The 27,330-nt window shown below is 35.7% G+C and overlaps 1 protein-coding gene across 1 annotated transcript in view; it reads left to right on the top strand.

The window, feature by feature from the left end:
* Positions 1 to 13,981: 13,981 nt before the first annotated feature.
* MS3_00007374 (uncharacterized protein) overlaps positions 13,982 to 27,330 on the top strand; it is a 43,811-nt gene continuing 30,462 nt past the window's right edge. The window contains exons 1-4 of the mRNA XM_051215639.1: positions 13,982 to 14,198; positions 14,234 to 14,484; positions 22,718 to 23,440; positions 26,036 to 26,209. Coding sequence (XP_051066169.1) covers positions 14,108 to 14,198; positions 14,234 to 14,484; positions 22,718 to 23,440; positions 26,036 to 26,209 — 1,239 coding nt within the window. The 5' untranslated portion in view covers positions 13,982 to 14,107. The remainder of the gene's footprint in view (positions 14,199 to 14,233; positions 14,485 to 22,717; positions 23,441 to 26,035; positions 26,210 to 27,330) is intronic.

The raw sequence follows: 27,330 nt of genomic DNA, 5'->3' as shown, positions 1-27,330 counted from the left end.
TTGTAGCTCAGGCGGATGATTTTGGTGGAGTTTTGTTCTCTGAGCTGGATGGTTTGGTCGTGGAGCTTTCATCGTTCTTCTGAACGACATCATCAGCACAAACTTCAGATAGAAGTGAAGTGTTCGAATTTCTCCATATGTGTTTCACAGCTTGTTCTGTGCACCTCGATGTTGATTGGTTCATGTTGACCTTAAATTTATCATTGTTTACTTCTTTGTTTTGGTTGTGTCTCCCATTGGTTTGATTTTTATTCCTATATTTATGCATGATTTTCCTGATTGGTTGATAAATTTGATTGATTTCAATATGTTTGTTGATTGCTGATTGACCTGAGTGCCAAGCTTCTGAAAATTCTCTGGTGTTTTTGGAGTTTCCTCTGTCTAAGATTTCTACATTTTCCCAATCGAATGAATGTCCGTAGTTATCCACGCGTATTGATATAAGTGTAGAGATATCATGGCGTTTGACTGCTAATTGATGTTCATGTAGGCGTAGGTGGAGGGGGCGTCCGCTTTGTCCGATGTAGTGTTTGTCGCAGTTGGTACAATTTATTTTGTAGATGGTGTTTGATTTGTTTTCCTTTGTTATTTCATCTTTTGGTTTGCATAGGATTGATTGTAATGATTTTGTTGGTTTGTGTGCCACACCTATCCCGAAGGTTTTCAGCAGTCTCGTTGCGGTTTCTGATATTCCTTGTATGTACGGTAGGGTGATCCTTTTGTTGATTTTTGTGTTTGATTTGGGTTCCGATGCTGTGTGCCGTTGGTGCTTTTTGATGAAGTTGATTGGGTAGCCGTTCTTTTGAAATATGTCCTTCAGGTATTTCTCTTCATTTTTTCGTGCTGCAGTGTGTCCTCGCCCTCTTGAACAATGTGTGTACGCAGTTGATTTTGTGAGCTCTTGGGTTGTTGCTGTTGTAATTGAGGATTTGATCTGTATGGGTCGGTTTCCTATATACTTGAGTTTCCAGTTTTCCTGCATCGGTTCTAGTGATCAATATATCCAAGAATGCTAGTTGGTTGTTTGACTCCTGTTCCATTGTAAACTTGATGTCGTTGAAAACGTTGTTGATCAGTTTGTATGTGTTTTCCAGTTCATCCTTTTTGACGATGACAAAGGTGTCGTCTACGTAGCGAATCCAAACTTTTGGCTTGATCACTGGTAATATCGTGGCTTCTAGTCTTTGCATCACTGCTTCTGCGATCAGTCCTGATATTGGTGATCCCATTGGTGTCCCTTTTGTTTGTTCGTAGATTTTGTTGTTGAATTGAAAATATGTTGTTAGGCATAAATCGATGAGTTCCAGTAGACTTTTAATTTGAAGTGTCGTGTATTTGGTGAGATTTGTGTCGTTGTTGAGTAGCAGGGATATAGTTTCTTTTGCTAGCTGTGGTTCAATTGAGGTGAACAGTGCTGTTACGTCGAAGGATATCATGAGTTCGTCGTTGTTGATTTGAATATCCTTAATTTGGCCCAGGAATTGTGTTGGGGATTTGATGGAGTGTTTGGCTGAATCTACTAGATGTCTCAGTATTCGTGAAATTTCTTTTGACAAATTGTATGTTGGCGTTCCGGGGAGTGCTACTATTGGACGAAGTGGAATGTTTGGTTTGTGTATTTTGGGTCTACCGTAGAATCGAGGGAGTACTGGTCCACTGGATTTCATTCTCCATTGGTCTTGTTTTGTTATTTCTCCTGCTTTGACTAGCTTGTTTAAAGTCTTTGAGATTTGATTGTCTAATTTTTTGACGGGATTTGTGTCCATCAGTTTGTATGTGCTCTTATCTTCGAGTAGTTCTTCGGCTTTGTTGATGTATTCTTCTTTGTCCATGATTACTGTGGTGCGTCCTTTGTCCGCTGGTATTATGATAATATCTTTTCTATTTCTGAGTTCTTTCAAGGCCTTTTGTTCTTGTGGAGTCAGTTGGTTGTTTTCTTTCACCTGTTGAGTTATCGGTACTATAGTTTGCCTTATTTCCTGTTGTGTTTCTTCACTGATTCCGGAAGTTTTGAGTGATGACTCTAGTGCTGCGAAGAACTGTAGCTTTGAGGCGTCGCTTGTATTGTAGTTTAATCCTTTTTGGAGCAGGTGTTCTTCCGTATTTGTTAGTGGTTGTTTTGACAGATTGATCACGCAGTTGTTTGTGTTTTCTTCCATGGGTGGTTTTGAAATCTTGATTAGTCTTTTCTTTAAGGTGTTTCTTCTTTGTTCTCTATGTCGTTTGCATGATATCTCGATGGCTGTTGTCACGATTTCCAAATGTTCTGATGTGAGCATCCTTTGTAGCTTTATCTTTTGGTCTTCTATGACGTGTTGGTATTTGTAGATCCTGTAGTGTGCATCCGTTATCATTAGGTGTACCATTTTTCTTCCACTTTGCTCGGCAATTCTCCATCCTAATGGGCAGTTGATTGGAGGTCTATATCTTACACTTGTTGGTAGAACATGCTGGCGAAGACACTCATGGAGAAAATATAGTTGTTCTCGAGTGGAAGCCTGCCTTTTGGCGACACCTTTGTCATCGTCAAAAAGGATGAACTGGAAAACACATACAAACTGATCAACAACGTTTTCAACGACATCAAGTTTACAATGGAACAGGAGTCAAACAACCAACTAGCATTCTTGGATATATTGATCACTAGAACCGATGCAGGAAAACTGGAAACTCAAGTATATAGGAAACCGACCCATACAGATCAAATCCTCAATTACAACAGCAACAACCCAAGAGCTCACAAAATCAACTGCGTACACACATTGTTCAAGAGGGCGAGGACACACTGCAGCACGAAAAAATGAAGAGAAATACCTGAAGGACATATTTCAAAAGAACGGCTACCCAATCAACTTCATCAAAAAGCACCAACGGCACACAGCATCGGAACCCAAATCAAACACAAAAATCAACAAAAGGATCACCCTACCGTACATACAAGGAATATCAGAAACCGCAACGAGACTGCTGAAAACCTTCGGGATAGGTGTGGCACACAAACCAACAAAATCATTACAATCAATCCTTTGCAAACCAAAAGATGAAATAACAAAGGAAAACAAATCAAACACCATCTACAAAATAAATTGTACCAACTGCGACAAAAAAATATCCTTCAATTGTAATAAGATTACTTACAATTTATTTCGTCAATTCATAAATATCTATATCATACCAGTAAAAAAAGCTATACTTTTCTTCACATAGTCAGTATTCTATTAAGCGTTCCATCACAAAACTATGTCAAATCAATATCATAGATTGTGAGATAACTATCAAAAGGATCTCCAATAAATAAACTTGCACCTGAATGGTATAAAAACTACTCATTTATAGGCATTTTTTCGATTTATTGTACGATTTGTAATCAGTTTAAATGTTTGTTAGCAAGAAACGTTGAGAAGAAATCATTCAACTCAGGAAATCAATTTTGTACATTTCTTATGAGTAGTGATTCATTGTATTTCTATAGTGTCTTACTTGTAAGCTTTTGTTTGATTTATCATTAACTGCAACTATTTCCTTTACTATACGTAAATTACAATAGTGTATTTCAAACATACTGGGTTTATTTACAAAACAAACAGACCATATCGTATCATAAAATAGAAAATAACATTTGTACAAGATTTAGCCAAAAGTGGCTGTGATTGTGGGAGAAGGTATACCTCAATAACGGTAAATCGTATAGGTCACAATAGAATTTATAATAAGGGAAGCATGAATATGCATAGTTTAGCTACTTATCAATTATACAGTAGAAATACATGTATAGTATTAGTCCAGAAATAGATTCCAAAAGTTACCATTCATTATTCTCATCGGAATATGACATAGTGTAAGCTTAAGATCACAACAAATTTCATATTGTTTTATTTTCTTCACATTTGTATACTATGAAGTTTGTTTTCACTACGAAATAACTTAGGCTGAAGTGCTCCGTTTTCATACTTCATTATTAGGAAATAGAGATTTGTGGAGATTGTAGGATTTTCATAGTCAAGTTACGAACTGATCTTCGTAGACTACTGCGGAACACCTAGAAGTAATGAACGACATTTTCATCCTGGGACTGGACTTCTCAAAATCGTGCATCTAGGAGTGGGATCTAGATCTTTTGGTCTCTCACAAACACTTAACCTTCAGGTCACTGAGCTAGCATCTAACGGTGCTAATGTCTAGCTTCAGTCACTAAGATAATATTCAGTCCTCGTAATTTAAAACCATGAAAATTCTACAATATCCACATATCCCTCTATTTTAATAATAACCCTGTATTCACTAGTGATTTGCTTCAAGACATAACTCTTGACGTTCTAGTGAGAAGCTGTGATCAGTGGAGTTCAACCATTTCTGGTGTGAAACAGTTATCCAGATTAGGCAGTGTATAAAGGTTGTGTAATATAGTGAATTTATAGTTTATATCAATCAATAATGAGAAATATCCTTAAATCTAAAAGCTATTTACCTATTTTATGTATATTTTTTATATAACAAGCGCTTTACTCTATTTGGGACTCATCAGCTAGACGCACTTGCATTCCAGTGTTGTTGTTCACACTATGATTCAGACCACGCACTGGTAGCTTCAAACATAAACTATATATCCACTGAACTACTGAATTCAGATAGTCACCAACATGTTTAATCGGTTTCAATGCAATCATCCCATAATTCCAATAATGACCAGTCAATTACAGTCCTTTACATTTACAAAAATAAATTACAAGTGCTGATTAAATTCAGTCGATTAGATAGAGGTTATTACTGAAACTTAATCGAGAGAATTCGGCTGGTGCTACAGAATTAAATAAACGTAATATAGGTTACTAGTTGTTGATCAATCAATTGTAAGTATCTCACTCTAACAGTAGGTCATTTGATGCCCAGTAAAAATAGGTAACGAGTATTCGAAATTCATAGGGAGTATCAACTTCTTCCAGACACACCACACTAATAAGTCCCAGCTAACACAAAACCTACGTTCAGGGTTTTTAATCAACTGTTTAAATCTATCTAAAATATCTGATTTATATTGGTTCAATGTTTAGTGTTAGTCTGTGATGAAAATAAACTTCAAATTGGACGATTCTCCACAAACCACATAGCTAAATTAATTTCATACAATTTGGTCCCCTTTTATGAATTTAAATTAAGCGAGAACAACAATGGAAACAGAGTAAAATATATTCGTCATGTAACTTCTGCTTGTTCGAATTGAGAGATAGCGTCATATTATATGGTCAAAGATTGTGATTGTAGATAGTTTTAATGACCAAAGTTATTTTCGTAATCTTGTGTCAACACACAATTGTATGATTATGGTCCTTTGAAGATAGACTTTAATACAATAAAAAGATAAAAACTATTTAAAATTAGACAATTAGTAAGATGGATTGCGTAATCATTATAAAAATTTATAAAGGTTTGTACAAGTTTTATGAATTGGACGAGTGGAGATTATGTAATGGATGTATGGGCATTTGTTAAATGGTTGATAGAACACTTAGTTAATCAAAGGTAGAAAAATACAACAAGAAAAAAAGTGACTATCAAGGCTGTTATGAAACTGTTTTCACCTGGAGGCTGACCTAATTATATTTAATAGTAACCATTTCAAAAAACACTGTGGAATAGCATTCTTCTGCTAATTAACTATATTATACAGCATAAAAGCATCAAAAACGTGAACTCTTTAAGGCTAAATGTCGGGAAACTGCAGTGGTGTCATTTATTTTGTGATTGAACGATGTGTCGATTTCATCAACACAGCCAAACTTTACCAAAATTCGAAACGAAATGTCATTATCGAGGCGACCCGACCAAGATACTCATATATCAAAAGAGACTTGACAATTCCTATCATTAACATCAATAACGTGAAAATATAAGCTTTTGCCAATGTACTTTGTAGGGCCGGTGAAATGTCACTGAACCCTAGCCAAATCATCCAGCAGTTGAGTCACTGAACATCGAACAAACCATCGATTCCTGTCAAGGACAAACAACGCGCATCAGTTAATCGTACATTGTGGACTTGCCCATGCGTCGGTGGTCTTACTTTCGCTTGTATCTACCTTAACTAATATATTTCTGTAATAACGAGCTCTGTGTTATATGGTCTTCAAAGCAGCCATAGTAATCTGATACGTAGAAGGGGAAATCTACGTTAGATGCTGACCGCGAGGTGCGAATTCGAAGTTATCTGTTTCGTCACACCATTCCCGTCTAACTCGAGTAGACCTTCAATCATTCGACATAGATCATCTACCTTGGTAAACTACAACATCAATAATCTTGAGAAAGTTACCGGTTAACTCGACTCAGTAGCTTAGTGAATAACACCTCGGCGTTTGAAGCTATATGGACTGCACAGTGCTGTTCACTTCTCTCTTCTTAAGGTTTTTATCCTTGGATCTTGCCCAGACAGTCTACTGAAATTTGTTCTATATGCTGGTGATTCCTGGGATTTAGCACTTTCTACAATGCTGGAGTAATTGCTTTTTTAATTCCTTTCTGCTTGTTCTTCATAATGATTTTCTTTTCCAGTAGATTTTTTAAAGCTACCTTAACTCTCCGAGTTAATCCGCAATTTGAGGGAAACCAGTGTTAAACCTTTGTAGTATTGTTCATCCAACTACACAACGCCTGCTTAGCTTCTGTTTTAACTTAATTGTCACCTGATGAAAATCTAAAGCTATATCATCTCATCTCTCTGTTCCTATATTTTTAATGAATCTTGTGACTCTTTTGTGGATCCAAGTGTGATTGGTCCTTTACTCTGTAGTGTTGTCCGGTGAAAACCGGTTTCTATTATGTTCGGCTATGTGGGGGAGCATGTCCTCCTTCACAATAAGGATACAGCAGTACCTCTTCCAAAATTAATCCTCTCTATGTAGTTGCTTTCAATGATTCCTACTTATTCGAAACAGCGCCAGATTATATGTTCTTGTTTCTGCTGAAATTTGACTGGCTCTACAGGTTCTTCACAGTATCTGAAAATTCCATGCAAACATATTGAATGTTGGTTTTTAGAACGCAAATCAGCCTCGTGATTTTCGGAGGATCGCAGCTTTCACCACGAGGCATCTTGACTCTTCTAAATAAAGAGTTTCCAACCCCCAGGTCAGGGTTTGAAATGTTCGTCTATGTTTTTGCGGTTAAAATTCTTGAGGCGGGATTATTCTTTATGAGACTGACTCTACGCCCAACCCTCCTCTCTTACACTGGGTTGGAACCGGCAGTAACCTCTGAAAGTCTCCAGGTGGAGTTACCATTCGGCGAGCTAGATAGTAAAACATTTGTATTATTATACGTAGTAATTTTTTCGGCTAGAAATTGTGTCCTATATAAAAACTACTTACCAAAACCGAATCACTGTTATGGGTACATATTTAACAGTAATTGAAAAGTATTTTAAAGGACAGTGCTACTCTTTCTCCCTGAGTTGACCTTTTTATGTTCTGAGGAAAACGCTGTTCTGGTATAGCCAAAAATTATAATTGACACCAAACCAATGAACTTTTGTTTTACAATTAGCACACTACCCAATGAACAACACCGAAACCTAACCGCTTATTAGTTCTTGAGTCCCTCTTAACCTAGTGGCCAATCTGTTATATCCTGGCGAGAATTATGAATGGTAACTTTTGGGAACTATTTGTGGAAAAATATTATAAGTTTATTCTTAATGTGTAACTATTCAGTAGCTAGATTGCGTTTATCTATTATCCTCTTATTATAAGCTTTATCGTGACCAATAAACTATCATTATACGATTTACCGTTATTGAGCTATACCCAGTTTATTAATTAAATTCTCCCACATTCATAGCCACTTTTGGCTAAATCTTGTACAAATGTTATTTTCTACTTTATGGTACGATATGGTCTGTTTGGTTTGTAAATAAACACAGTATGTTTGAAATATGTGATTCATATCACGGAGGCCAAGACTGATGTTCTGAACTAAACAGGCAGAGATAGGTAGAAAGAAGGACCGATAAAGAAACTGGACTGTTCGTACGGGTTTTATGTGTCATTGGTCCATTCGATGAATCACTGTTCACTGATTGGCGGAATCATTACGCTGTATATTAATAGGTCACAAATCCATAGGGAGTAGAAAAACTGTCCTTTGTATCCAATTCGACCATGACCGTAACAGCAAACACCAATACACTTAGAATGCCTGGACACATAGAACGTTAAATAAGGAACCACACCTCGAGTACAATCACACCATAAGTGATCGAGGGTGGAGAGACCAATACATTACACACTGTTTTATGATGTGATGTGGTCTGTTTGTTCTGTGTATAAACTCGGTATGTTCGAAACAGATGATTCATATCGCGGAGGCTGAAATTTGTGTTCTGATCTTAACAGGCAGGAAAAAGGATCAATAGGAACTCCGGGCAGTTCTCACAGGAGTGCGCGTCATTTTTTGGTAGTATAAGTCCTCGTGTCTAAATATGGCAGTCGTATTTTCGCGATAGTTGCAAGCTAAGGATATTACAGGATTGTCGTGTTTTACAACGTTTTCAGCATTTGTATTCTTTCCAGTTACGACAATTTTCCTGGTTATTGCTATTTTGGACATGTCGGTTTACGGTTCTTGTTTGCTTTTTAACTGAATTTTTACTTGTCAGTTTTTGCCTTTGCATGTTTTTTGCAAGTTATTTAAAAAACTGGACAGTGTAAGAAAGGATATGTCAACCCCTAGGATATCGTTACATTGTAGACGACAGTATGCTCTGCTATGAATGTAATGTGTTACGAAATTTGCACTACGTCAACTTCTGAGGCTTTTAAAAGTTGATGCATGTGTTTGTTTCGCCAGTGCTGCTCGGATCTAACGAGCTTGTCATCAGAAGCATTTGCACAGGGAATGTAGCCAGGGTTGATATTGGTAAACGAGACCTTACTGGCCTACGTTGAGATGAGTCAGATGATGGTCGCTTTGTTGATAAGAACAATGACATAAATTCTATGAGTAGTTGTAGCTAGGAAGCATCTAGAAAATGCACTAGTTAGGCTAAGTTTGTTTCTAGCAAGAAAATTAGTAAAAACTAGACGTCACCGCGCAAGTTGTAGAAAATTTCTGAAATCCTAAATTTGGATGTAACACAACTTTGATCGCAACTTCAGCGAAACTGATCGGTGAATATCAGCCAAATGAAAAGAGGAAGAGATCTAGGATCACAAAGAAAATCCAGAATTCCTTAATCGTGGTTGAGAAATCGAAAACTGTTCACAGTGATAGATCAGTTATTTTCCATAGGGTCGACGTTACCTAACAGTGTGAGGTCAGGACTATTCTTAGCACGACATTAGGTTAATAAAAGCTATTTTCAACCAACTTAAGCTTCAAAATATCTTTTAAAACACTCTGTTCAGAGTTCATAGGTTAGGTGCCCAAAACTAATATGAAAAAGTCCTCAGCATTGTACATTTTTAAAATTTTAGGTCTTGGAGGAGAATATATGTTGAAGTCACTCTGATTTCAGCATGAAGCTATCTATTTACTCTCTGGATCTGTTACACGAAGCACAAGAACCTGTCTGATAATCTATCAGGGCTAAGAGTTCGAATAGACTCTGACGAGCAGAACTTAATCGCTGCCATAGGAATTTGGCTGGCCCGGTCTGTACATAATAGGGAACTTGTTACTGAAGACTTTATATTAGTAAGAGGTGAGGGGACTCAGAAGGTTAGATGAGAAATGGCTTTATTCATCAGTTATAATATGTCGTTTGCCGCTAATGAACACATATTATGTGAAAGTGGAACGTGATTTATAATTATTTGCCTCTTGCAGTGCAGTTGTCAAGATCTCCTAATTGATTTAGCCTAGTCCAAACTGCGAAGCCAGTGGTGCTTGACTAGACAAACTCAACAACTTCCCCCCTAGTAGTCGACATTTTATTTAAAAAACTCTGGTGAACCTTATGAGAACTGGAAAATTCTAAGAATAGAGTTAATAAAAACAATATATTCGTGGTATCCCAACGAGTAGAAAATTTAAAAACACAATATTTCTGCTCATTGGGATATCACAAATATATTACTTTTTGTTATCGACTGTCTACCCAATGCACAATTTATTTTAAACCTGGGTTATGACACCTAAGGACAAATTTATCTGAAAGGTCTTTCGAACAAATATTAGTTAACGTAAATATTATGTGTGCCTTAGTGCGACATGTGAAGCAGCTAAATTTGACCGAGGCTCCGAATCAACATTACTAGGCCTCATGTTGACCCACTAAAAGGGTGTTGCAAACCTCGATAAAATGCCGGCTCTAAGTAGAAGTAACCATTAGAATAAAGCTTTTGATTTCCATATTGTTGCCAATAACAATGCTTTGGCTCGGGCCAGACTAAACGTTTTGAAAGGAAATGTTCAAGAAATTGTACTCTCAGAGTCCTCAGTAGATTAGACATTTGGACCAAAATTTGTGCACGAACATTATAGTAACTCACATGCTTTGAACAACACCGAAAACCGGAGAAAATACCTACTGTGATTCAGTAAAGACTTCCGTACAGTTTTCTGTGAATGTGGTAGAGGTTAAGGTTACTTGGTACTAATAAGTCGAAATCTCAATATCCAGAAGCCATGAATATTTATGTCTCAACCTAACATTAGTCTAGAAGGTTGTAAGAACAAAATTTTATTAAAGAATCTACTGAATATCCATTACACCTGAACATGTACATAAGCCAAACAGCAAAAAAGAAAGGTGGCATGCTTTGACGATGAATATTCCGTAGTGTCTCTCTTCACTTAAATACCAATGCTCATTTTAACAACCACAGTAACAATTAATATAGGTACATGGAATGTCCGCATAATGTGGGAGACCAGTAGGGCCAAGAAAGCAGCTGCGGAAATGAAGAGATACAACTTTACGGTTCCCGGAAACAGCAGAACCCATTGGATCCATGCTAGAAAGCAAATGTTCTTCTGTACCACAGTCACGAAGAGGAAAATGCTCTACATACTCGGGGAGTTACACGATGCCGTCCAAAGAAGCACGGAATGCACTTACAGGATGGGAATCTCATGGACCCAGGATCTTCAAAGCATCACTCAGAACAAAGGAGGGAATCACAATGAATGTTATCGAATGTCATGTACGAAACAACGATAGCAACGACGACAATAGCGATCAGTCCTATGAGAGGCTGCAATTGATCGTGATGAAGTACCGAGAAAAGGACCTGACCATCCTGTTAGGAGATCTAGATGTCAAAGTCGGAATGTGCAACAGCGGTTATGAGGGTATCATGGATCGACATGGACTGACTGGGATAAAAGAACGAGAATGAGGAGAGATTTCCAATCCTATGTGCATTCAACAAATTGGTTATAGGAGCCACAATATTCCCACACCAACGCATCCACACAGCTACATGGACCTCACCGGACCACACCACAGAGAACAAGACAGATCATATTTGCATCAATAAAAAGTTCAGAAGATTAGTGAAAGACGTGAGAAGCAGGAGAGGAGCTAACATAGCTTCAGACCACCGACTGCTGGTTGCCAAGATGAAAATGAAGCTAAAGAATCACTGAACAATCGGAAAAACGGCAGTGCAAATGTTCAATACAGCCTTCCTTCCAGATACTGACAAACTCAACCAACTCAAGATAACTCTCAACAACAGCTTCCAAGCCTTACAGGATCTACTGAGAGGGGAAGAAATTGGGACTTGGGACAATTGGGAAGGGATCATATAAGCACTAAATTCAATGTGTTACGAGGCGCTAGGCTGCAAGAAGCTTCATCATAAGGAATGAATCACTATCGAAACCCTGGACAAGATTCAAGAACGGAAGAAGAAGACAATAATTAACAACAGCCGAATAAGAACAGAGAAAGTCCAGACATATACTGATTATACAGAAGCAAACAAGCAAGTGGAGGAGAGCATTACAGCCGACAAGCAAAAATATGTGGAAAACTTAGCAACGATAGCGGAAAACGCCTCAAGAGAAGGCAAGATGAAACGGCCATATGACACAACGAAAAAACTGGTTGGGAAATATAATAAATCAGAGGCACCGGTCAAAGACAAGGAAGGCAAGATGAACTATGAGATCCAAGAACAAAGCAATATATGGGTAGAACACATCGAAGAACTCTTGAATAAACCAGCCTCACTCGGCCCAACGGACATCGAGGCAGCACACAGACATCCCTGTAGATGTCACCCCACCAACAATCGAAGAGATCCGGATGGCAGTCGTACAAGTCGAGGGTGAGAAATCAACGGGACTTCACAACATATCAGCCGAAGAGCCAAAGTCACACATAGGAGCAACTGCAAATATGCTCCAGGTGCTATTCTGGAAAATTCGGGAGGACGAACAAGTGACGACAGACTGGAAGGAAAGATATCTCATCAAGTTCGCAAAGAAAGGATATCTGAGCAAATGTAAAAACTATGGAGAAATCACACTATTATCGGTACCAGGAAACGTTTTCAACAGGTTGTTGCTTAATCGGATGAAAGATTCAGTAAACGTTCAACTTCGAGACCGACAATTTGGATTCCGTAATGATCGTTCGTGCACAGACCAAATGGCGACATTACGGACCATTGTTGAACAGTCAATTGAATAGAACCCGTTACTACACATCAACGTTCTTGGTTATGAGAAAGCACCGTGGAACTCAAAGCAACTGTCAACCAATACGAAAGTCAGAATCTTCAATACGAACGTTAAGACAGCCCTACTGTAAGAAGCCGAAACGTCTAGAAATATCACGACCATTATCAAGAACGTATCAGTATTTATAGGCGATTGTCTACACGAGATAGAAAGCGTCTGTTGACCGGATACCATCAACAACAGCCTACTGTGAGTGAGAACAAACCAGCTTCTATTTGAAGAGGAAATTAGGAAAAAACGTTGGAAGTGGGTAGGACATGCATAGAGGAAATCATCAGACTTCATCATGAGGCAAGCCTTGCTATGGAATCCAGAAGGGAAAAGGAGGAGAGAAAGACCAAAAAACACTGCGTCGAGAATCGGAATCAGACGTAAAAAGAATGAGTGGTAATTAGAGACATTTAGTAAGCATTGTAAGGGGCAGAGTCCGAATGATAGTGCTGGTGGAAAGCGTCTGCTCCTCCACGAAAGGTAACAGGCGTAAGTAAGTAGTTAAGACTATTTTTATCATAGGCTTTGTTATATGATGATGGTATTGAGATATGGAGAAGGATTAACAATGTAGGTGATGGTTTCGAGCTTCACAATTATCTTTGGAAATAATCTGAACAGTTTAGAACTCTGAGGTTGCCAGTAAATGCTCTGAAGTTTATGAAGTTGCATATTGGTCATCAAGGTGTAGATACATACACGGTGAACAGTACTGAGCTACCTGTTGTACAGGCACACACCGGTCTAAAAGCTTTAAGCCATGTAGATGGCAAAATCATTTACATTTTGTATACAGTGTTCGTTCTTTCGAAACTTAAGTAATGCCTAAAAACAATCAGACTGGCTAAAATAAACACGTCCCCCATGTCATATAGAAGGGCTAGATGTGTCTTGAATCCAGCTTTGGAAGTAATTAAAAACAGCCAGAACAGAGAACTCACAAGGAAACTATATAATCGTATACAAGCCCAGAACTACTTATCAGCTGACCACTGACTTTTCCGTTTATTTGACAATAAGTAGGACTCCTCACCTTAAAATGTCGTTGAAGTTCCGTCTTTTGACTTGCTACAAGGCAGTAGGGTCAGCTGGAAAACCCTACCGTTAGGACCAACACAGTTCGTTCAGATCCCTATACCTCCCAAACTGAAACATAAACTAGCACTAGACTGTCGATCAAGTCAAAGATGTACAAAAACGCCTTTATTACATGAACTTTTCATGGGATGCTGATCGTAAGCTAGAAGCTTGTTATGGACCACACTTAACTACTGTTTTTTGAATGAATCAGTACATTATTTGTTATCACGTGGCGCTTCATTAGGTTGGGATAGAACGTCGTAGTTTTACTTTTATGCTGAATATGTGATAACGTTGTACTTAGTACCTTAGTAGCTACAATTTTGCTAGAAGCCTAATTAAAGGTAAAAAAATGCATCTCACCGAAGAGGATGAAAACAACATACAGATAATAAACGAGTTCAAAGTGACATGGTTTACTTTATTATCTCGTGTTGACGCTGGTAATTTTTTTCATACAAGTCTTTAATTATTCTAGCTCCAACGGTGGACGAAATTGTCCTAACATCATTGAATCATGTAGCAAATCTGATGATGTGCCGGATGAGTGGGAACCCATCGAAAAGTATTGTTTTTGACATGGCTCTCAATTTATGTGTGTTCGAAACCTTATTTCAGTGGAACTTTGTGTTTACTGGGGCTGATCTTGAAGCCTACAAGGTAAGGGAGCTCCAGTTTTACGATTCTCTTATCGGGAGCAACGGAGACTACTATCTATCCCATGAAGCTGTAAGTTCTCGATTTTTCCTACTGATTCATGCCATATTATTTGTCTCTGTTTGCATAATCCTAAATATGTTATAAAATTCTGGTTATCTATCTCTGAATCATCGATAAGTTGTCTTAACTTCAGTCAGTCCAGAAAAATTCCGGGTTTCGTGCATCATGGTTTGCATCTGTATAGTGCTTTTAAGTGCTAATGATGGGATTAACGCTACCGTAAGTTTTTTAAAGTAGTGTATGATTATTTGTGGGTAAACGTTCGTGAATGCTGGAGTAAGTCCACGTTATACTGAGAGATTCCGTTCTCACTGAAATGGTTTTCTGTTTCTACAGAAGCTAGTGGTGCGGCGGTAGCCTTAATAATTAGGACGTAAATTTCCGAATTGTGTTTTTCTAAGATGATCTATGTTAAAATCGACTGTTTTAGTTTTTTAAATACTCTATAAAAGCGTTTTATCATGACAATAGTGCCAATTCATTAAATAATAGAACATTTTATAAATACAACTAACTTTTCATTGTAAATGGCTAGTTAGTTTACCTAGTTAAGATATTACACTACTCTTATTTGGGATTTAGCATGATTTGAACCGTAATGAGCGTCCTTAACACCAGTATACTTAGGTTATTAGGGTCACTTATTTACATTTTCGTCACACAAGTCGAAATTAAGCGAATTTCAATATCCTTTGGTACTTTACATCAAACGTCTAGGTTCAACTGATTGTGATTTTAAAGACCAGTGATACATGCACTTTTGTAAGTACATATTATGACTGTATTTGGACATTATCCAAATACATTACCCAATTTGGAAGGAATTCGATGCTCATTCATACTTGGAAAATATGTAAATATACTACTTTTGGTTACTTGCAACGAACCTTCTTGCTCTCTGTAATGACTAATCGACGAAACAAATGATAAAGAAAAGATAAAGGTGTTTGAATTCATTTTCGGTGTGAGAATAATCCGGAGCTTGGTGTTCCGGTCTTGCCGTAATTCGAAATTTAAACAACTTTCGCTAATTACACACTGTAATATTGGGTCTATTTATGTTTAACACGTTTATAATAACCGGTTGCTTTTCAAGTTGATACAAAGTGCATTACGTAGAATGAAGTGGAGGTATTAACTCTAAAATTGTTCCTTCACATATATCAATTTATTTAGCTAGTCGATTAGTGCTTTTGTTTCCTAGAATATATACCCGTGAGGATCAATTGTTAGTAAATTCTAATTCAGTCACTTTAGTGTTTTATCAAATCATTATGGTCATGACAATAATGTTTTTGCTTGGCTACATACTGTTACCACAACTAGTTTTTAACCACTGTAAATCTCATAACAAGTTTATCGATTCCGAGGATCATTAATTTTCGTAATTAAAATGACAAACATGTAAAAAGATTATATTGTGAGGTCACTGAAATTATACCTCTCAGTGTATAATTTTACATAAATGACCGTAGTATTCGATTCAAAGAAAAAGCTGACTATTTGGACCATTAGTTTATCAGTCCAGAAACTATCTAGTGATAGCTCTAAATAGTATCCTCCTGGTTGCACCTTGTAAAATTTATCATCCATAATGATTAAAGACTGCAGTTTATAAATCTAAGTAATTAACACACTACACATCCAAGCACATTCATGAGAAACTTATTTATTTCTTGGAAGCACTTGACCCGGATAAGAAAGTAATAAAAACTCATTAATTTTTTGAAAATGAGAAATATTCTTTCTTTTCATTGTTCACACATGTCTCATAATTGTTTCAGGACACATTCAGGTATGCAATCAATATAAACAATAAAAATAACAAGTGAATTATAATTTTAATCTATGATAAGTTTAATGAATTGTTCTTTTTCCTAGTTCAAACGGAAGGATCAATTATAATTATCAACAAGTTTCTTAATTATCTTCGGTTTTAGTACCTATGAAATTTAATCGGTTTACTCAAGTTTCTTCATCATTTCTACTGACTTGCTTTCTGTTTAAATATCGAGTTATATATATATATATATATATATATATATATATATATATATATATATAACCATGCATGCGTGATATTACACACACAACCGACCACTTCAAACTCATCTCTCCACTTATATATCTGCATTGGAAATAATAATTGATTATTGTACTCACTAGGTTTACACTTCAGTATTAGCTGATCAACTCTCTGTTAACTCAAAGTGCATTCACGTGCACTTACGCTTAAAAAGATTAACTTTAAGCTTTTTTTTAAATTTGGCGATTGTTTTCAATAAACTAAGTCATCTTAATTATGATTACAGCCATTGTTCTTACCGTTATTATTGTACAAGCAACTTGTATTTTAATATGAAAGATACAAAGACGACTACCTAGGCCGTTTTAATTGTGTTTTTTATTCGTCTTTGTGTACGATTTATCAGCTTAATAATGATTAAAGTATTCAACTTTCTACCATCAGTTCGCAAGTTCGAGTTTGGCTCCTCTTAATTCGGTTTAAACAGTCTAGTGATATATCACTAGCCGTAAAATAAAAATAAGTTTGACGGATTACATATACTTGTAGTTGTTATATGACTTGGATTATGTTATTTATTCTTGATACTAACTAGTGAAGAGTATTTGCAACCTCTCCTGAGCGAATTTTTGTCATCTTATTTTCTTAATTGAAACGATTCTATTAGCACAATGCAGCTTTACTCGTATTCTGATTGAGTGCACGTGTACACGCGTTGTAATAAATTAATAACAACCAAGCACAAATGAAAAATGTAAAAAAGGAGTTTCTCATGATTTATTGAATAGACTAGATATTACTCTATATTTTTGGACAGTGGTTATCGTATATAGTATCTGTACACTAAAATTCAGAAATGCTTACTTCTTTAACTGGGATGTTCCCACTTTAGGATTTTGGGAATATGGTTTCGACATGTAAAAATGTACAGATTGCTTATGGGCATAAAGCTAGATTAGAACGTTTTTCAAACTAACAGGTCTTACTCAAAGTGATAAACTGAGGTAGTGGTATGAAGATGGGATTTGATTATGATCTAGCCGATCTCGAAAGCTTTTGAAAATTTGACGGCAGTTGTCACTTCCAAACTACCCAAATCATGGAGGGATATTTCTTCTTAAGCGATCTGAAAATGAAACTGGATTAGCATTGATCTTAGTGACCTGGAAGGTTGGCCAAATTGCTCAATCAAAAACTACCCGAGGTCGGTCACACATGACCTTTTTATAGGAGGTCTTTAGTGTGTTATCGCTGTACATCAAACAGCCTTACGACCGGAGACTGAAATCCATGGGGAGAGGTTAAGTGTAACATTATCGTGGCTGATACATTCTGACCATCTTCTTTCGTTATGTGAAGGCAGCTCTGTTGCAAATGTTGGTTATTTGAGAGAAAAACCGTACTGCTGTCACATTCCTGTACAGTCATCAGTACGACTCCGCTCTCGGACCTTAAGTTGCTGCATTCAGTCCTACTATACCCTAAACGACTTACCTGATATGATTAGACCTAAATGAACAAGTGTTCCAGCTAATATACCTTTTTTGAATCATTACGACATACAAGCCCATCCACCACGTCAGGTATCAGTTACGGTTAGGAATATTTAATGTAGTACTAGCAACGGTATCATAATAATTAGAAAGAGATAGGACTACTTCATTTTATAAGTTTACGATTTCGTAATATCCCGATCGTCACAATACAGAAACCATTCCATGATGCCTGCACACCATGTTGACATGCCTAAATGGTGAGATAAAACGGGCAGAAAATTAAACAAAGTGTAATGTACAATGGCAGGATAAAAACATCAGAAAAACTGTAAGTTTAGAGACTGAAAATAGATTAATACAACTGTAATAAAGTTAAGAACATCCATCGAAAGGCATCACGTACAGGAGAAAGCCAAATATTCCCGACTGGTTAGGAATGTAAGGGTTAACTTAGGATTTATTGGGTGTACTTTTGTGCATCTATCAGAAAGTTCATTTTTAATCATTTTTCTTCACCTTACAGCGAAAACGTATTTTAAAAAATCCTTATGGTTTAATAGTAACATGTTTGACCGCAAAACATTTTTCAAAAACTGTCAACAAATACATAAAAGAGGTTGAAGTTCTCTGTTGACTTCCAACTATGTAACGTCAAGTGTATCGAGTCATTTAGTTCATAAATCACATTGAGAACTTAAATGATAAAGTCTCGTCATTATCATAAACTAGACAAAATAATATTGTTGACTACTAAAGTGATATATTGATGTAAAGTGGTTCTCCTGTTTCACCTAAAAACGAAGTACATTTTCTGGGACTCAGGGTTTATTTTTTTTGAAATATATGACCAATCTTCGTCATATCTCACTAAGCTCGTCTTTAATTCTCCTCAGTCTGCAGGGATTTAGTATAGAATATTGAAATCTAAACTTATCTGGAATCAAATTAAGCTTTTTAAAATACCATAAAACTACTTAACGTCATCTGTTTTAAAACTAACCACGTGTTTTCCCCACTAAATTCCGATTTTTTTCCCGTCTAAATCAATCCAGGTGGTAAACTGTATTCTTTGTCGAATAATGTGTTTTGTATGCAAGTTATAAGGAATTAGATCTATACTTTCCTCTCCGTTAGCTGATAATTACATGTCACCCATCTTCTAATCAAAATTGATACAAAATCTAGCCGGAGATTTTTTTCTTATGGCCACGTTACGGTTCTCAAGACCTATTATTACAAATAGGAATGGTTAGCCCATAAATTATGATCTCTCTCAATTATGTTAAAATTATATTACAGTGAATTAATAAGTGTGAATACTATACACGGAATTTCAATACATTCTTACGATATTTTGAGTTGATGACAATCACTCAGTTTAAAATGTTCTGGTCATTTTTGGTTGATGCGTGATCGACAAGCTTAATGTATTTTGATTGATCGGGCCAACATCAAAGAGCTTCACCTGCGAAACTGTTTTTTTTATACCCTACTTACCGGGGCAGAGGAAAGTAGTAATTTCATTCACGGTATTAAAGTCGATGTGGCGAAATTACTATCACAGCTCACGAAAGTATCAATGTCTGATTCAGATGCGTATCCTTCCTACACGCTTTTCCAACTAGATATACAAGTGAAAAGACTGAGAAATGAGACTTCAATTGGCAAAACCGAATGATTATATATACAAATAATCGTTATATATGCATCTGTCCCTCTAATATAAGCAAGGACTTGCAGGTTTAGGCCTTCATTAGGCGTTCCGCAACAACATGACGCATCTGTGATTTACTAGCTATTCCCTAACCTTAAGACAGGATTTAAGCTGTTTAGCTTTTCATCTTATGTCTGAAATCCCCCAGGCTATCAGACTACGATAAGATTCTTCCACTTATTCTGTTTAAAACGATTCACGTTTCTTAACTCTGTCAAACTGTAATATCATTTATGAAAACCATCATTAGGAGCTATTCGCCTCAATTTTAACTTTGCCAGTTCTATAGGTCACAACTTCACATCTTAGTAATCCTGAGTGTTCATCTCAAAGCACATTACTCTGTAAGTTATAAACTAATATCCAATCAAATGGTTTATAGAGAACTGTCTAATTTTCAGTCAATCATGAAATGAAATCATGCTGGGCGAATCAGTAATCGACACATAAACAAGGCTTTCTCAAAAATTAGTGTCCTTTGCACAGTTATTTAAGCTAAACCATCTAAACAACTTGGTCCAGTTTTTTGCTCTTGTGAACTTCATAAGATAGCACTTTTGCAAAATTGAGCAAGCTTTTCTCCTTGTGAGATTCTGACCTTTATCTTTCAGCGTCACACTTAAGTATATTACTGTTTAATAAACCAGTTAATAAACGGTTGGTTAGGTTTAATAAATACCCCCATTGTTCTATCAGTAACGTTCTTTACTGTAGTACCGTATGACGTGTTATGTCCTCACGTAACTTTCATGTTCAAGTTTTAATATACATCATTTTTAAGTCGTATTAGCAATTATAAAGGTGTAGATCCTTCAAAATGATTTTTATTGACATATCATATGTTATCCATTGTGATGGTACTTTAATTAGTCTAGTAACTTCAGTGCACTGGTAACTGGAAAACGATCGTGCTTACCACTCTCTGGCTAATGAAAGTATTTACAGTTGATTTTTAATTCATAAAAGTGATATTTAAAAGATTTTCAACGTAGTTTATTTTAAAAAATAGTTATCATAGAATGGCATCATTTGATGAACATGAACGTGTTCACTGTTGACTAGGTTCAAGATAGCTCTTCGGGAATTCCACTGAATGATTATCTCACTATAAGGCTTTAAAATGTCAAGTTGGATCGCAGGTGTGTTGTTGACTTTTTTCTTATACTAAAACAAATCAATTGATTTATGCTTTTTGATGGTTCACCAACTGATAGTAGCTGCAAGGATGAAAACTATTTCCAAACATTAAACTAATTTACAAAAACTGATCATTGCAGTCCTAAACATCAATGGGAAGATTCAAGTAAACAATATTAAGTGAATTTAAATTTCACCCCATTACATAAGCAAGTGGCTATTAGGACTCAATAGCTAAGTGGATAACGCGATGGCGTTTGAAGCGAATGGTACTGAGTTCGAGTCTCAGAGTGAACGTCAACTCTGAAATGCAGGTACATCCAGTTAACGAGTTCCAAATAGGATGAAATGCGCGTTGTGGATTCCACTGTTAGCCATTATCCATCTTTGCTTATAGTGCTTGTGAATTAAGTCAATACGCACATATACCAAGAAGAGACTAATCAATTGCAGTGCTAAATACCAATAGTAAGATTCAATTAAATAATACCAAGTGAATTTTTCACCCAATTGTTTTTTGACATTAAAATTACCATCAAATTAAACTTAACTGAATGTACAGAATAGTAAGAGTTGTTTAATTCTTAAATATTAAAGGAATATAGTTTAACCTCACTTCCATTCAAATCATGTAGTTTTGATGCTACCATTGTCCTGAAGTACGTTTAATTATTATTCCATTATATATATATTGATTACCAACTATTACTAGTGTTGCTTGAAAAGAAGGATCAAGGAATAAAAGAGAAAAAAATCTTCAATGAAAATAGATAATATTATTAATTGATAATATTTTCTTTTTAAATGATCACCTGATTGAAAAAAGAAAAGTTAACAAATAAAATATAAATTCTGATTACAGATTATTTTAGAAAATAATTAAATTTTAATTAATTCAATAAATTTTATAGAGATAATAGTTTGATTTAAGGATGGTATTCATCACAGATTGATCTGTCTGTCTTTTTTTTGTCTTTACATGAGGCTCCTCAGCTAAATACACTCACAGTTTCATCAGTAATTAAATGTCCATATTCTGTAGATTTTCACAGCTAGCACGTAAATATTAAATCACTGGTTTGTTTTTATCCAATGGTACACATTTCCAACTTTAATCAAATCATAATATAGAATGATGATTACCTAACGACAATGGTAACTACTGTTTTATTCCTGATATGTATGTTCTCCATTGTTCACTACTTCTTTTGATAGAATTTTATGAACTAATCTCGAAGTAAGTCATTAGTAGTGAGGTGGCAATTATAGCGTTGATGAAGAGACTTTATGGGAACTAGTTAAATTTGTCATTTTTGTCTAAGATAATATAACGGTATGACATTGGGTTTAATGCTTCACTAGATGACCTTCCTGGCATCGTAGAAACTTAAGCAATGAGGGTTCCAGTCAATATAGCTCGATCGGGTTGCCATGATATTCAAATCCGATCACCACGTCTAAATAAAAGATACAGTCGAGTTATCATTCAAAACGATAATGTCGTCAGCACTGGATTGTGTTTTATTTTAAGTGGCTGGTAACAATCTCCAAGACGTCGTAAAAGCGTGTTTGCAATCCTAATGAAGTAGATGCGTTCCATGACAGTATTTGTGGTACAACCGAAGCAAGAAATAAATTATTCAAGTTTGCAACCATCAGTAAACTGACTCCTATTTATCTAATAATAAGTTGAAAATGAATTCTATTGAACTGATAAACTGCAACTAACATTCTTATTAGATAGTATCAAATGGTTGCTTTTTTATATAAGTAATTGTTTTACTTGATAAATTCAACATTTTATTCATTTGTTTTTATTATTGTTGTTACCGTCTTCTTTCCGCTATTTTTAACTCTTATATAAAATAGTTTGTGATACCATTTATGGCAACAATGCATCATTGCTCATTACGTTCATGTCTACTTGTTGAACGTGCACTTGTACGTTTATTGAATACTGTTTGTGCAATCTTATCAACACAATTTAAACATGAATATGTACAAGATAATTCTCTTTCATCTTCTTCTCCTACTTCTTGTCTGCCTCTTCATCATAAACAACATAATGATAACAAGAATAGCGATTCTTTACATCTATTTCGACGAATGTGTATGGGTGTAGTGGATTTAAGTCAAATTGGTACTAGTTTCACATCTGATTTAAACCATACTACTAATAATAACAATAGTAACAATGATTCGAGTAATGTTAATTGTGAACGATGTAATTCGATTACCAGTGGAGGATTGATTTCATCATTGAAAATCATGGAGTCTATTGATTGGGCAATGTGTTTAGAATCGAGTAAATTCGATATGGACAATGAATTTGATAATCACAACAACAATGACGATAATAATGTATTCCAATCTGATTTTGATGAATCACCTTCATATTATACCACTAATAATATTAGCAGTAATAATAAACTGCCAACTATCGATTCGATTTGCGACCTATTAGCACCATATGTTTTCAGAGATGGAGATTTGGGCTGGCAAGCCAGAGATTCGCTATTATTGATTGCAGCATATTCATTAAGAGATGAAGAATTTAGTCATAGTATTGCTAAATATTCATCAATTTGTGCGGTAAGTCATTAGTATTGTTACCACTTAACTTTCCTAAGTATATTTTTATCAGTTAGACAGTTTTCGTCTCATAATTTCTCTATTTTGTTTGGTCAACACGATGACAAGATATGGTTTAAAAAAAATACTAGATAACCCCCGGCTACTCAGCCAAATACTATCCAGTATCACGCTAAATGAGTGACTCTGGATTTGCGAGCTTTAGTGAAGTTAAGATAACTGTAATCATCTCCAAGCAAATGAGGGTGTAGTTCAACGCCCATAATCATTTAATACTTAACTGGAGCTCGTAATACCAAACTGAATATATCATGAATGTATCGAACCTAATCATGGATATGTCTGTTATCACATCTTTACACTTCGTTAAAGTTTTGATAAGCGACATAACAACATTCAACTATGGGCTTTTTTCCCGCAATGACAGCTGGATTTGGTACTCGTCTGTGTTGATTTTCACTGATTCCTGTTTATTCGGTATCCCGAATTGACTGTAGTTGTTAAGTAACTAATAAAAATATTCCGACCCAGCAGGCACTCAGTAAATTTCTTCCATTCAAGATCTGCAACTCCATTGAGTAATGGCAAAACTTTGACTTCTTGGGTTGGTAAGAAACTAGTGGTTCCTGATGTGTCAGCTCTGTACTTTGAAGGCCTTATCTTCTGTGGTGGAGGAAGCTTCTGCGACAAGGCGAAGTTTACTATTCTTAGGGCCAACTTTTTCCAACCCTCTTTATCCTCTGAGGGAAAGCAATATCGGCACAGATGCCGGTTTTATGAAGGGAACAACGCACTGTCATCACACTCCCCGTATATTTGACAGTAGGACTTTGCTATGAAACCTTGAGTTTATTCTCATAGCCTTACCTTTGTCCAACTGATCTGCTTGGAATCGTAGGATCCACAAGGAAGTGTTTTCAAGCCAAGTCACCATAATATGCGATTCTGACCATCACATTAAGATGTCAGTTACGGTCGAGTGGTTGACTGTTATTTTTTACCTTCATTTGAGACATACCGTTTACTTTCTTAGGGTTAGATACAGAGGCCAGGCAAATCTCATTTAAACTACTTTATACTACTAAGTTTTACCAGTTTTATTACATCAATTTTATCAGCTTGGTTCTAGATCAATTGATTGACCGACTTAAAGTACTTGTCGCACAACATGATAGTTTTGGTTGTAATCCTCGAGAGAATATGCAACGTTAATTTTCATTCAAGGAACGAAACTGAAATGAAATAACTCAAATAATGTTATTCACTTTTATTTGGTTCTTGCGACTACATTTTAGACCTATTTTTATTCGTATTGAAATTGAACATTTTTGTAAGATGTAATTTTCGACGGGAATATAGTTGCGTACACTAATTATTTTTCATTTGAGAGGCTAAATTTATAACTTACCAATAAAATTTTGTTTTATTCAGTAATATATTTTGCAAGAGGCTTTCTGATACTAGTTAGTTCTACTCTTGTTAAACAGAAATAAATTGGTTCTCAGACTTGAGAAGCGATAGTGGTTAGCAATTCAATGTCCTTCCCATTATTAAGAAAATTCGATCAGATTCAATAAAAATAAGGAATTTTTTCAGTATAGTGATTTCAAACTTTTCTAAGGGCGTACCAAAACTTAAATTCTGCTTTTTGACAGTGGATAATCTTTAAAAAGTGCACATTATTTCTATGAAATACCTACACGTTCTCCATTGTAATAATTATTTATCAGAGTGACAATAATATTTACTGAGTGTGGTTTGTCTTCTTAACTCTCTGTAGACTAGCCAACAACGTATTTTTTTAAAGTATGTATCGTGAATTTTTTAACCGCTTACATTTCGTTTAATCAACGCTTTGAAACTCGCATATTGAGTGGCTTACTAACATTGACACTGAAACATTCTACAAATACATATTTTACTCAGATACAATGAAGATGAACCTTTTTCTTCCCTTTACCTTTTCATTGGTCGAAAGCTTGGTCAAGAGTTATTAAGGACCTAGTGCAAGCTAGTTAAAGTGTATGTATGTTTTATCCATTCGTTGCGTTTACTATTGAGTTGATATTTCATTTGTGTAGCTAGCATTGGTCTTAACATTAAGTACAGTTTAATAACTACACATTATTTTAGAATTCCTCAACTTGATGTAACAGAATCTTGTCCTTTTATCTAATAACATAAATATGGATTTCTAACGAAAGACATGTATAGACCTGTTTCCAGTATGCTTACAATCATTCATATATATATATATATATATATATATATATATATATATATATATATATATATATATATGGGGAGAGAGAGATGTTTCTTGTATTTGTGTGTCCTACGTATGTCTGCAATTCATCAGGTTCGGCTTTATGTACTTCGCGTCACATTCTTAGTATAAGGGTTAGTGATACTACCCGTTTGTGCAAACTAAGTTCAGTGGAGCAAGATTCAAATCGACTACTGAATGATTTGAAGTTGTACTGCCCAACCACTGAGCCACTACTCCTGATACATGTATATATTTCTAACACGGAGGTAAATGTGAACTAAGGTCAATTTCATCACTTCTTTTTTTATATTCATTAATTGTTTTAGGTAATTGCCACTGGTCTGGGAATATTGTATACAGCTTTACCTCATCGTTTAGTAAATAATAACTCACCAGAAACTTGGCCAATACTTATTCGAACATTGAATACTAATCAATTAGCAAATGCACGTTTCAATGAATTTCTGGATGCATTGGATTTTTGCCGTTCTTTACTTGAGGTATTTCTGTCTCCTCATTGTTTCCTTTTTTTTCAATTAAACATTTGGTTGTCATTTCGTTTTAATTTTGACTTTTGCCGCCCTTTTTCGCATTTAGACTTATTTGTTTAATTGTTTAAACTAGTTTTAGGTGAGGCTGTGCTAGTCGTAAATAGCATGAGTCCTGGTCACAAACAAACGCTAACTCAATTTATCATATTTCACATCAACACAAAAAAAGCAAAGAGGGCGATATAATATAATTCATCCTAGTGAAAATTCTGAGAAACTATAATTTGGAGAAAACTGTTAATTAGCGATAAAAGGAGTGAAGTAATGTTGAAATCTTTCCGTCTGTTTCATTTAAACAGGCTTTGTCCCATTTCACCTGTAAACAACAGTAACAACCGACTTTCAGTAAGGTTTTGTTGTGTAAACACTAGTTATTATTATTAAACTATCAAACTAGGTAAGTAAATTCGATTAGAAATTGTTTGGCGTTGTTGATATCCTCGACTGAAATTTGATCAGCCTTGGTTGACATATGAATCTTGTATGAGGATTGCCTCGATATAGCCATTATAACACAAGTTTATATAAAATAGGTGGAATGTGTTTAGGATTGGAATCCAGGACGCACGTTTCGTCCTATTTGGGACTCGTCAACCGGATGTGCCTGCAACCCAGAGTTAATGTTCACTCCGATACTTGAACCCATTACCATTTGCTTCCAATTCTGAACCTAGTATCTAACTGGGTAACGCGGTGGTGTTTGAAGCAAACTGCTGCACTTGAGTCTTGAAGTGAGCATCTGAGCTAACGAATCCTAAACAGGATGAAACGCGCGTCATAAATCCCACTCTTTGCCAGATTCTATCTATTATATATAAGTTAAGTAGAGCTGGGTTAAAATTCAAATCTGTAGTGCTGTATTGTTTGATGAAATAAGAATTCTATATGTATAGCTTAAGATTGTTTCTGAATACTTTATGATAGAGTCGAAAACCTTAATTCGGAATGAGGAAAGATAAACAATGATAATGATAATTTAAAAAAAAACAATTATTCAAGCAGATCTATATCAAATTACAGTTATTCTATAATTAAAGTTATTTAGATTAATCAAAGTGAGGTGCGCATCA

Source organism: Schistosoma haematobium, chromosome 4 (assembly GCF_000699445.3).
Source record: "Schistosoma haematobium chromosome 4, whole genome shotgun sequence".
NCBI lineage: Eukaryota > Metazoa > Platyhelminthes > Trematoda > Strigeidida > Schistosomatidae > Schistosoma > Schistosoma haematobium.
This window is presented reverse-complemented; position numbering and strand designations above follow the sequence as displayed.